Genomic DNA, 13734 nt, shown 5'->3' on the forward strand with positions numbered 1-13734 from the left:
TTTCCTTAGGTAGGGCATAGCAATCGGCAAACAAAAGCATATCTTTTATTTACGTTGAGACTCTGTAACCTTGTTTGACTGAAGGCCAGTGTAGAGTTCAGCAGACCTGCTCCGGCCCTCTGATGTAGGCTTTATGTATAATGGGGAACTGCATACTGACTTCCCTGGGCTATTCACATTAGGCATGAAAGGAGCCAGCAGCAACAGCACCCCTGCCTGACTGGAATATCAATCTATCTTCTCCGCCTTTGATTAAGCCTCAGCACCTGAAGATCCTCAGTGAACAGGAAAAGGCAGCAAGAAATAATAAGGTTTTTTTGCAATCAAAGGTGCATAATTTCAGTTCAGGCGTGCTGAGGCAGATGGATAATAGTGGCAAAAAATGTAAGCGGAAGAATAATCAACATCAAGAGTGACTGGTAGATGCAACATCAGAATTTTGCGTGAAAACATGGGATTTGACTTTTCCGCCTCAGATGATGTCAGATGTTGGGGCTGTCAAACTGCCATTAGAAAACACTGCGCTCTTGACTGGGGGTTATGTGCGTATAAGTGCTGTTGTTTAGTCACACCAGTGGTGGTGGGGAAATTTATTCTATAATTGTGGATAGATTATTTAAATGATAGATACATCCAGAAAGATCTGTTTTGTCATCATCTCCATGTAATTTAATCTTGGTGATGATATTATTAATGTTGATAATAATTGATAAGCAACATACAACAACAAAATTGGAAAAAAACACATTAAATAAACATGTTCAGTCCAAGAAGATGTGTATATTGAAAGGTAGACCAAGAGACCTGAAGCTTCATATAGATACTGATACAGATTATTCTCAGTGCTAATGGTTTTACATTGACATTGTAAAATTAGACATAACAGAAAATTAGTATTGATACTTTATATATAATCTGTTGAATTTATATGTTAAAACATGTGTTTGAATCCAAGTTTTTTAAGCACATCAGGCTTTTGGACTCTGTTGTCCATACTTGAATGCCTTTACAGATAAGAATATATAATGTTATTTTGACAATGATTATATTTAAAAATGGAATTAAAACCTTCTTAAATGAAGGGGGCAGGGACCCTCTGCCTTACTCGCCAGTTAACATTCCAGGGCCCACTGGCCGTTTCTAGATTTGATAAAGCCTTTTCTTTCAGAAGTCGATCATTCACTATGCCCACTTTTTGTTTCCATGAGCTCTCCTCTCCTCACTCTTCATTAAAGTAAACTGTTTCATTTGCTGTACAATTTTAACAGTTAAAAGTTACACAAACATTCAAATTCTTGCCATCTTGAGTTTCACCTGCACAGAATAGGACGTGAGCGCTTTCAAGATGTAGTGATATGAATCATTCCAATCGCTGTGCTCCATTCCACATGATGTGATCGGAACATTATGCAAATAACAGACGGCAAAACAGGAAAGGCTGGGCAGAATTTTCCCAATGTACTCGTATGCAGAAAAACATAGGGCATACTGCAAGAGAAATCATAATACATTGGTTGTCATGTGAATTTTTTTATAGCTGTATTTTACAACCTGATTTTTGTAGAAGTTGTATGCTATGTTGTAAAGTTATATCTTTATTTCCTTGCCCTCCAAATAATGGCCTTTAAATAAATTGATCCAAGGCCAAACTTCATAGCTCATCCCGGCTATATAGGAAGAGGGTTGATGATGGTGGATTTGCTTGGCAGGCAGAGGGTGACAGTGGTCATGCGTTTTAGGGTAGTTTCTTTATTAAATAATAAAACAATGCAAGTTGTTAAGTTAAATCGAATTGACCCCATCCCCTGCATATTGATTGATGTTTGTGTGTTGTTATTAATCCTTGGGGTGTGAAGAGGTTGTAATTAATTGCACAATTGGCCAATTGTGCATTTGTTTTTTTGTAACATTATGTAGTTTGTTTTTGTTGAATGATTGCCTTTGTCAAACCAAAATGGTAGACAGGAGTTGTTAAAAAGCCTTGTAAACCATCCACCAATGCAGAGCAAGTCAGTGTGGGATGTTATTGACGTCATTATCTTCATGCTGCTTGTCTACAACAAAGCCAGGTATGATTAATTCTAACTATGACACATTACTCTGCCGCTACATGTGAAACGAGCCTCAAAACCTGAAATACACAGAGAGGAAAAAAATCTCCCTGACACTCATTCTTCCATCTGGGAGGGAAGCACTGCTTGTCATGGTTGTTGCCTTTCCCGCTTCGCTGGGCGCTCCTGCGAAAGCCGGAACTCTTAATGAGTCCTGTGTTGTCTGCCTCCACCTCCACGACCCCACAGGCACACCAGGCACAGCTTTGTTTCCTCTGCCGAGGAGGTTCACCATGTAGGTGGGGTCGCGACTCCCCTCGTAACAGCCGCTCCAAGGACCGTCTATGCCGGAGGAGGATGTGTGAGTGGTAGTCTTCTTTCTGTTCCATCCCTCTCCTCATCCATGGTTCACTGTGCACTCGTAAGAACAGTGGGTGGGTGGGTGGGTGTGCTAAGGTGGTGGGAGAACTGAAATGGAACTCCTAGATCTTTCCGCCCACACACCATCGCTTCGTGAAAGCAGTGGTTCTTTTTAGTCTGGCTATCAGCCTTCTCCATGTCAGCGTGATTGTGAAGCTTTCATGTGCGAAATACTGTGACTCATTCATCATTCTTGAGAACACTCATGCTGCTCTGCTTTCTTGTTAAATGCAGCATAGGCTGAGCACCGGGATTTTTCTTTCCCCCAGTAGTTCAAAACCATACCCCCCTCCCCAATGCAATGTATTGATGGCAAAAGTAGAGGCAAGGGTATTTCCTTGCAATAAAACCCATGCCTTTTTTATATTTACAAAAACTGGCCTTGAGCATCTGACCAACTGCCACACTTTTCTCTAAATTGATCTTTCATGTCTACATGTCTGTAAACATGATAATCAACCATATAACCTCTAGCACTCAAGATGAAACTTAGTTCAGAAAATGGTTAAAGAGAAAGGCAACTTAATTAGTTTTTTTCCATGCGGCTAAAAAGTGTTTTCAAGAAATAGAAACTAAAGATAAACCTCCAATCAGGTTTTGGGGAGGATTGAGCCATACGCTGCTTGTAGAAAATACAATAGTCTCTCTTAAATAATTTTTGATGAGTCAGGTCATAAGCTTTTATGGCCGTCAGCTTTATGCTAAATGGTGCACATTGTGTTTATTCATTACATTCTGTATTTCTCTTTAGAATTTTTATTATTGTACTTTAAAAATGTTAAGTTATTACTGAAGTAGTTACTACAGGGGATTAGCATGAATGTATTCATGAATTTCTTCCCCCTTTGTTATTATCATAATTGATCTGTCACTCGGCAGTCAATATCAGGTGGACATATTACACTTGTGCTGAACGCATATGTCATGAGGTTCCTTACAGTAGACATCCTCATGACATATGTTGCTCTTTCTTATAGTCTTACATTTTTTTTCAAAAGTCGTATTCAAGGCATCCATTTGGTTCCATCATACCTTTGGCTTTCTCTGATGTGTCATCCAGGTTTTCATCCTGTCTGACTGGTGTGTGCTTTGTTGTCTGCTTGTCTATACAGTACAGTGCCAGTGAATATGGTGAAGGTGCTCTGTTGTCTCTTTAATAGTAAATGTGTCTCTGCCAGTGTCCTTATCTGCTGAAGACATTTGTGAAGATGCCGCATATGCACTGACAGCAAGCCCTGAACGTTTAGTGAAATGTTAGCCTTGGGCAATGGATTGAAGAAGAATAAAGAATCTCAATTGTCACACGACACGCCACTACAACACGTGCATACACACATGCTTTTTGGATGATGGCCGGTGAAATAGGTTCTCTGCATTTGACCCATTCTGGTTTGTCCTTCCTCCGGGGGGATAGCGGGCGGCATTCAATGACATGCCCGGGGTCCGGGGCCTGGGGTTCCATATGTCCATCGCTGGTCAAACGATGATGTGTGCATGTTTTTGGTGGGGATCCCTATTGATGTTAGATGGAGGAAACCCCATGTGAGCACGGGGAGAACATGCAAACTCCACACAGAAAGGCCACTAATTGGGAGATAACCCGCCAGAGCACAGTGCCAACAACGCCCCAGGCGGGAATCGAACCCAGGACCTTCTTGCGTTGAGGCAGCAGTGTAATGCACTATGCGAGATGGAGTGTATACTAGCTTTTTACTTTATTGAGATAATTTCCTGCCTGTTACTAACATATACTGCAGATGCATAAGAGATAATTATATAATATATAATGAATAAAAGACAAGCTGTCAGGTTCTCACTAGGAAAAACTAGAACCTTTAACAGGTCGCTCTCGAAGAAATGTTCAGGGGAGGAAAAGTATGTTTGCATGTCTTAATAGTTAATATAATTTTTTATAGGTTGGATTATAACTTAAAAACGTACCATTTACCGTAGAATGGATGATTTACCACTTTATATACATGCAATGCGAATATTAAGAAAAATATATTTCTCACTACATTGCCATAGGACTGAACCTGTTCACTTTTTACCCCAGTATTATTTTATTTTTTTCCACAATTTATTTTCACAATTGCATCAATTGCAAAATTTGCAATCTGCCTCCAATTCAATTAACGTCAGAAAATAAATTAAATACATCTACAATAAAAACACAATTTTTCTTGTTTTTTATTTTTATTGGTTATTTTTTTATTACTGCTATGTGTACGTGAGCTGTTGCCCACCCAGAGCAATGCGACTCGACCAAGCGGACTGTCCTCAGTCCCAGGGACCAAACACCACACCACATTTTCCCATAATAAGGTAAATTTTTATAAAATATGATTTATGACAAATCTGCAATGGTCTTGCCATAATTTATTGATGTGAGAACAAATTTTTCCAACTGGAGAATCAGCTGGGTTGGGGAAAGATAAGTATCTAGATGCTGGCCCAACTGCATTCCTGAAAAGTATTAGGGTACCTGTTGTTCTGCCACGCTGATCGCGGAGCGTGCATCGCCTGTACTCTCGGAGAGGGAGACAGTTTGTGAATTCTATTCAACTGACAAAATTCAGAGTTAGGTACAGCCCTAAAAAAAGAATAATCTAAAAACACACTTTCTATTTGTTTTGTTTAGAGAAACAGGGAACGCAGAGTTTACAACCCGAACCACAGCTCCGCAGCTTGTGGGGCAGTGCTGGATCCAATCAAACAGGTGCTGGTCCCAATCTGGGAGGTCCCCAACCTTGTTCTGGCAGGATCCGTCACAAATGAAGCCCTGATCTTAAGTTATATTCAAATCCCACCAATGAAAAGAAAATAATTAGGGTATTGGAAAGCCAAGGGAGAATTCTATTATTTCAGGATTCAAGTAATTTGTCACTCAGGTTTAGTATTATATCTGTATATGTTAGCAGTAATGATAGTAATGTTATACCTCATCACGAGACAGATATAGTGTCCTAAAGAGTCACAATCTGAATGTAAGACATCCCCATTGAAAGTATTCTTAAGTGTGGTGAGTCCAGCACAGCACTCAGAGCCTTGAGAAAATCTAATGTGGAGTGAGACTCTTGTAGGAAACAAAAATCTTTTTATGTTGCTTAGCAAATAAAAACAAGGCTTTATGTTTACAATTCTGTCTTAACCCCCTGGCATTAAGAGAAACTATAGATAAAGAAAAGGTTAATGAACAAGAGAAGAAAAAAATAGTGGTCATCTAGTTAACTAGAAGTGTATCACTAGATAGGGAGAATGAGTACTACCTCATTTGTAAAATACCAATAAAATTGGTGTAAGAATATGATAAACCAAACAAAAATACAGCATTCTCGAACTGCTGCCTTGGCCTTTAGATTGGCCTATAAAATAAATCTATCAAAGAAAAGGTAATAGCATTGTCTTTGAAAATGAAATAGCTATATATATATGAAATATAACAAGTAAGAAATACCTGTTACGTCTTGTTTATAGTACAACAGAAAGACTAAAACGAGAATATAGGTTATAAAACAATATAAATTTAAAAAAACAATCCAACCAACCTCTTTCACCATTTGTATTACTCAGTGAACAAAATTGTCATCAGTAAGGGAAGGGGACTTATTGCTAAATCCACACCCTCTGACAAATCACGCTGCTTTTCCCTCCTTTCGAACCTTCTCTATCAACGGCCACAGCTTGTTCCTGCGTTCCCTGTCCTCTTGAAAGATCCTCCACAAATCTTAGGCTGTTATCCCACAGGAACGGGACTGTCTTTGCAGCTTTCCATATACAGTAGGGCAAAAAAGTATTTAGTCAGCCACCAATTGTGCAAGTTCTCCCACTTAAAAAGATTAGAGAGGCCTGTTATTTTCATCATAGGTACACCTCAACTATGAGAGACAAAATGAGGAAAAAAAAATCCAGAAAATCACATTGTCTGATTTTTAAAGAATTGATTTGCAAATTATGGTGGAAAATAAGTATTTGGTCAATAACAAAAGTTCATCTCAATACTTTGATATATTCCCTTTGTTTGCAATGACAGAGGTCAAACGTTTTCTGTAAGTCTTCACAAGGTTTTCACACACTGTTGCTGGTATTTTGGCCAATTCCTCCATGCAGATCTCCTCTAGAGCAGTGATGTTTTGGGGCTGTCGCTCGGCAACACGGACTTTCAACTCCCTCCAAAGATTTTCTATGGGGTTGAGATCTGGAGACTGGCTAGGCCACTCCAGGACCTTGAAATGCTTCTTACGAAGCCACTCCTTCGTTGCCCGGGCGGTGTGTTTGGGATCATTGTCATGCTGAAAGACCCAGCCACGTTTCATCTTCAATGCCCTTGCTGATGGAAGGAGGTTTTCACTCAAAATCTCATGATACATGGCCCCATTCATTCTTTCCTTTACACGGATCAGTCGTCCTGGTCCCTTTGCAGAAAAACAGCCCCAAAGCATGATGTTTCCACCCCCATGCTTCACAGTAGGTATGGTGTTCTTTGGATGCAACTCAGCTTTCTTTCTCCTCCAAACACGACAAGTTGAGTTTTTACCAAAAAGTTCTATTTTGGTTTCATCTGACCATATGACCTTCTCCCAATCCTCTTCTGGATCATCCAAATGCTCTCTAGCAAACTTCAGACGGGCCTGGACATGTACTGGCTTAAGCAGGGGGACACGTCTGGCACTGCAGGATTTGAGTCCCTGGCGGCGTAGTGTGTTACTGATGGTAGCCTTTGTTACTTTGGTCCCAGCTCTCTGCAGGTCATTCACTAGGTCCCCCCGTGTGGTTCTGGGATGTTTGCTCACCGTTCTTGTGATCATTTTGACCCCACGGGTGAGATCTTGCGTGGAGCCCCAGATCGACGGAGATTATCAGTGGTCTTGTATGTCTTCCATTTTCTAATAATTGCTGCCACAGTTGATTTCTTCACAACAAGCTGCTTACCTATTGCAGATTCAGTCTTCCCAGCCTGGTGCAGGTCTCCAATTTTGTTTCTGGTGTCCTTTGACAGCTCTTTGGTCTTGGCCATAGTGGAGTTTGGAGTGTGACTGTTTGAGGTTGTGGACAGGTGTCTTTTATACTGATAACGAGTTCAAACAGGTGCCATTAATACAGGTAACGAGTGGAGGACAGAGGAGCCTCTTAAAGAAAAAGTTACACGTCTGTGAAAGCCAGAAATCTTGCTTGTTTGTAGGTGACCAAATACTTATTTTACCAAGGAATTTACCTATTAATTCATTAAAAATCCTACAATGTGATTTCCTGGATTCTTTCCCCCCACTCTGTCTCTCATAGTCGAAGTGTACCTATGATGAAAATTACAGGCCTCTCTCATCTTTTTAAGTGGGAGAACTTGCACAATTGGTGGCTGACTAAATACTTTTTCGCCCCACTGTAGCATCTCTGCAGACAAGACGGGTGAATTGGAGAATAATGCCTCTGGGCTTGATGTCATCTTGTCACTTGGCACTGAGACGGTGCACGGTGTCGATGGTGTCAGCAAGCCTGTTCTCCTGCTCTGGCAGGACAGATTGACAGATCCCGATAGCCTTTCGCCGTACATCTTCCTTCTCTGATTGTTCAATTCCATAAAGCCTTAGGTTCTACCTCATGGAATATCTTACCACCTCCTCCCTTCATACTCTTTTTCTCGAGCATACACACTTTCCCCTTCATCCTCAATTTCTGCACACTAGGTATGCCACGGTGAGGAATTTTTCCCACTGGTTAATAAACTGATGATTCATGTGTTAACAGTAACACCGGACATTTGCATGGGCGCTACTTACAGTGAGAGTGTGATAGGTCCCAATCTAGACCTGATCTAAGGTCTCCTATGGCCTTCTCTCCTCTCCTCCCGTGATACGCAGACTGTGCTGCGACTCTGCTGCGCGTACAAGCAGACACTTTCACTTTTGTAGCGTCCGACTAATTGACAACATGCTTAGTATTTCACAAATTAAAGAGGGTTTTTTTGTTTTTTGATTAACGTCAGCGCTGATACGCAAAAATTAAATTAATGGGTTTTATTATAAAAATTTTAAAAAACAACCAGCGGTCGGCGAGTAATGTAATCAGTGCATGGTCTAACACCGATAACCGCAGCAACCCCTCTGCACATGCAAAATCAACTGTCTTTTTTAATCCCTCAATTTTCAGTGCATTTTCATTGACCAGGCTCTCAATGTTGTCAGACCTTGTATTTATTAGCTCAGAAAGAGAGGCAATGATGTCAGTTGTCTTGCTCAGAGCTGCTGTGTATGTAGATCACCTTCTTCGGAGCTGGGGGTTTACTTGGAGTGATAAGCAGTGATGGGAACTCATCCATTTTTCGTCTTCTACTGCAGGGAGTGTCACGGAGGCGGTGGTAATGGTGACAGCTGTCTAACACATTAGCAGCCATAGCAACATTATCATCCTCAAGCTCAGTTCTGGCAAACTGTCAACATGTCATGTCAACATGAATAAAATCATAAAGAATAATTGATAAATCAAGATCCTCCCTGATACAAATACATTTATTCTCCAATATTTATGTTCTGAAATGTTGTCTATCTGAAATTACGCTTGTTTTTGATGCCCTGTCTGTGTAAATGCAATGTTCCTTCCAGTGGTTAACTCTTGTCCTGTTCCCAAATATCTGTTTTCAGCTAACCCTGCTTCACGTTCAAAAGATGCTAAGACAAATGCTGTGTGTCTTCTGAATAAGTTAGAGTGGCTCTGTGCAATCTAGTGACTTATGTTTTCTTTTCATGTCCATTTGAATTTATATTGCAACAGACCCAACTAGAAATGCAGATGAAAAGCAATAAGAAATGTAATTTCACTGTACAATGGCTCTGCTGTATCCCCTGAGCATGCTCCCATATCATACTGCCGGTTCATCTTTCCTACAGCAGCTGTCATTTTGGTCAGTGCTAATGGAAAAGATGAAACCCATTCTTTCTTCCAATAATCAAACGACTAATGACTCGTGATCTATTCTAGTCTGGACTGTTAAGTGACAGGCATTGTCAGAATCAAAGCGGCCGCTGGCCAGTTATTGGACTAGACGGATGAAGTGGACGAAAGCAAGTATTGGTCTTCTGCTTTTGTCTCTGCGGGATTGGATTGCGCCCCCCCAAGCTTTATGTTTTGTAACCTAATACCTGACTGGCCTTTTAGAGTGCCAGGTATTATAGGTCCAAATAAACAACTTTTACTGTCTCCAGCTAAACCCTCCTATTTGCCCTCAAGGGTTTAACGTTCACAGTCACATCAACAGATTTCTGGGCTATTGCCATTTTATATTCATAAAATATTCTTTGTCTGGTATGCCGTTTTAATAGCCACTCAAAATACCGGGGTTTTGATTTGGAGGCACTTTAGCTAATCCAGTTCAGCTACATTTACCAGTGGTATGCAAGGACGGTATTTCGTCATCCAATCAGCAGCAAACTACGTTCAGGCCTTTTATAATGTTGTTGGCACATGATTGAAAGTCATTGATTGCTAAAATATGGAATCTTTAATTGGTTTTCCCTGCTTTTAACTCATCTTGGGTTCTAGATTTCTGCAAGTCGGGAACTCTTACACGTTCATGTGCTTTATGCTTGGGAAACTGAACAAGCATGGAGCGGATTGATTATCTACTGTGTCTGTCACCTAAGTTCTTACATTTAGTATCTCTGGGGTGTTAACTATGTGAGACAGAAGAAGAAAAGCGATGCATTACATTTTAGTTTGTGTAGTTTGTGTTTGCGTAAGTTAATGGAGGAATACAGTAAGTGCTCTGTTGAAATAATGAATGAACGCTCTTTCAAGACTGATGGATTCAAAAACACTAGCCAACTATTTAACTAGTCATGTTGTTGCCCACCACGTTTCTTTTAACACACATGCTGGTCAGTACGCCTATTCTATACGGTCAAGATTGAAGGTCACCCGCCCTTCTTTTGTTTGTCTGGTTTTGCTTGGCTTAAATGTTCTGTTCATTATTGGTTTTCCTCTTTGCTTTTCAGCTACTAGAGGGCAGCTTCACATCCCAAGTCAGCCATGAGGTAGATGGTCTGATCTTCCAGCCATGCGGGGTAAGCCTCTGTCTACACTCAGTTGCTTCTCCTGTCTCCACACGTTCATTGTTGAGCCTTTTGAAAGTAGAACAAAATAAAATCCTTTTGGAAGACCAGTGTGACACGCACTTGTGCTGAAATAGTACGTATACATGTTATAAGGAAAAATTTGGAATCCATCGATATGTTCTTCCTTGAATTTGTTCTTACTTTAGGAACAAATTTATAACTGCCTCAGACCATGTGTACACACAAATCACAAAGAGTCCTGGAAAATGATGTAGCCAATTTTTTTTTTTTAATGTAATTGAAATATTAGAATCACACTTTGTAAAAATGTGTAAATAATCAACATTATACAATTATATTATATGTCAGCTGACGCTTCCACGGAATTGTAGGCTCCTTAAATTCTGTTGTATGTGTTTTACACACCCAGGCTATAAAGGATTCATATTAATCTCCCAAGCAGGTGTGATAATGGCATATTTAGCTTTATGGATATATTTATGGATATTGCTGGATGGCCCTGGATGAGAGAGTGAATCTTTAGCGCAGGATCTGTTTCCTGAGAGTGATCTATGGCTTTTCACCTAATTTCCACTGGCAGGAGAATCCCTTCTTTTATTAATAATGTTCATATTTTCATTCTATACATATTTGTTATAACCTGGAAATCAATCACCAGACCAACCATCCCCAAGTTCAAGTTCAAGAGATTATTTGTCACATACATATACATACGGTCATACATATACGCAGTGAAATGTCAGATGTCCAAGTCCTCGCACCATCGGCTTCATGGCTACAAGCACCAAACAGCCTCCATCCAAATTATAAATGAAGCAATAAACTTCTATATCCATCCACTTTTTTTTTTTTTTTTTTCTCTCTCTCCAGCCAAAGAGTGAACCTTAGGGGACACGTAATCCGCTGTCTCCATTACTGCAGCGTAACCTGCCAGTCCGTGTGCGGTGCGCTATACGACTCAGCTCCTCCTCTTTGTTTATCTCTGAGCAGCAGCAGGACCTTCCTCATATGGAGATATCGAGGCATGGTTTATGCTAATTACAGGTTGCGAGGGCATGCCTGTCAATTAAGAAAAATTCTGATTTATCAACAAACGCATGTGGGTGAGGATAAATGTGGCCGGGATGCACATGTCTTAAATCCAGTGGTGGATTCGTTTTTTGTTTTTTTTTATCCAGCATTTCTGAGCACATTCGTGAATGCGGCCCACTATGAGGAGTTTTTCACCAATTACCTTTACACTTTCCTTAATTGTTTTATCTATCATTTTAACCAATATTTGTCTGTCTGCAATAAGATTCTGTTTGATAACATGTTTGATAAATGATCTTCATTTGTCATTTTTATATATTTTCCAACAGCCATTGTACCGAATTACCACTTCAGAATTAGCCAAATGGCAAGAATCACTCCCTTCTTCAATACAAATGCACGAGTAGAGCAAGCTTGAGTGGTAATGAAGCTCGAAATGCTACCACACTGCTCAGTAATGTCACAGAATATCCAAAACTGCTGCTACATTGAACTCCTCGGTGATCGAAGGACAGCTTGTCGCTGCCACCCACGGTTTGTTTGTCACGCTGCCTGGGAAGGTCAGCTCTGCTTGTACTGTGATATACTGAAGGAAAGGACACTCCTACATCTATTCACACAGACATAGGTCAGGCCCTCAGTGTGTCAAAGACGCTGGATGGTGAAATGGACTGGAAGGGCCTCCCTCTATTACAATACGGATGTTCTTGATGGGAGAGCAGCAGTCATCCTCAAAGTTGGTCTTCTCTGTGACGTCACATTCTGTTTTTTGCCTTCATCCTTGTCATAGGCCTGTTCCGTCTGTCACTACTTGTCTACCTGTCTCCCGAAAGTCCTATCTCACACAATTATTGCAGAAGGGGAGGTACAGTAGCTCTCTGGATACCTGTTACTTCAGATAATGGATAAAACTCCAGCCAGAAATGTTGTGTATATTAACATACTGTAGCTTTGATCAAATCCTAATAGCGCTTGGCTTAGTGTATAAACCTAACCCTAACCCAGGGTTTTGCTCAAATGTACTCCTGACATCCTTCTCTTTGCCGTGTGTGTGTGTGTGTGTGTGTGTGTGTGTGTGTGTGTGTGTGTGTGTGTGTGTGTGTGTGTGTGTGTGTGTGTGTGTGTGTGTGTGTGTGTGTGTGTGTGTGTGTGTGTGTGTGTGTGTGTGTGTGTGTGTGTATATATACATACACATAATGCCTTAACGCAAATTTTGCATTCGCATTTTTGACGCATTAATGCACGTTCTGTTTTATGACAGTTTACCCGACCTGTAGATGGCACCGGCGGGTGTTGTGTTTGTAGCCTGGCGATAGTGGAGTGATAACGCCAAAAGGCACATCTGTGTGCGCCCATGAAGGGATGCACACATAAACAGCAATGGCGTACAAGAACTCCCTGTGCATTTAATATGTTCGGAGACTCACCTCCAGCAGCTCAATGTCACCTTAACAGTTACATTTGGGTTGTACCACCTGATGTTAATGACAAGGGCCAGTCCCCCTCCTTTGCTCTTGCCGCTTGACATTTCACTACATGTATGTATGAAAGTATGTATATGTATGTGACGAATAAACCTCTTGAATCTTGAATCTTAACTCAAGCGCAGTTACCGGGGCTGCAGAACTGCCGCTAAGCTAAGGCCAGCTAATGGCAAGGCGGTGGCGGTACAAGCCCTATATTCCGTCGGTAGTGATGGGGAATGTGAACTCGCTGACCAACAAAACCGACGAGCTCGCTGCCCTGGTGAGGAACCAGAATATCAACGGGGAGTGTAGTTTACGGTTTCATGGAAACGTGGTTAACCGACAACACTCCGCACACTAATGTGGATTTATCAAGATTCACTTCTGTGACAGCGGACAGCACGTTCCACCGGTATGCGGTAAACATTTTGTGCCCCATTGTTAGGAGTGAGAGCAGCTGTTCCCTTGAATAAACAAGGTTTCCGGCACTGTCTTGCAGATAAGAAAAAGCCATATCCATAGGATAAAAAGAGATCTACACAATGCATGCAGTAGAAGTTAAAGGTACCTTTGAGGGTTTCTTGACGATATTTGTCATTGTTTTGGGGTGTTAATTGATTTCCAATAAACATACATTTTCATAAAACAAGCATATTTCTCCACTCCCATGTTTAATAAGAGTGTTAGACACTTGAC

At 40.9% G+C, this 13734-nt stretch overlaps 1 protein-coding gene across 1 annotated transcript in view; it reads left to right on the forward strand.

Moving 5' to 3' along the window:
• The window catches only part of rngtt (RNA guanylyltransferase and 5'-phosphatase), a 110029-nt gene that overhangs the window by 65195 nt on the left and 31100 nt on the right, over positions 1–13734 (forward strand). Inside the window, exon 12 of the mRNA XM_080024024.1 lies at positions 10460–10528. Within this exon, the coding sequence (XP_079880150.1) occupies positions 10460–10528 (69 nt within the window). The remainder of the gene's footprint in view (positions 1–10459; positions 10529–13734) is intronic.

The sequence above is a fragment of the Zeus faber genome, assembly GCF_960531495.2.
Source record: "Zeus faber genome assembly, chromosome: 2".
In the NCBI taxonomy this organism is placed as follows: domain Eukaryota; kingdom Metazoa; phylum Chordata; class Actinopteri; order Zeiformes; family Zeidae; genus Zeus; species Zeus faber.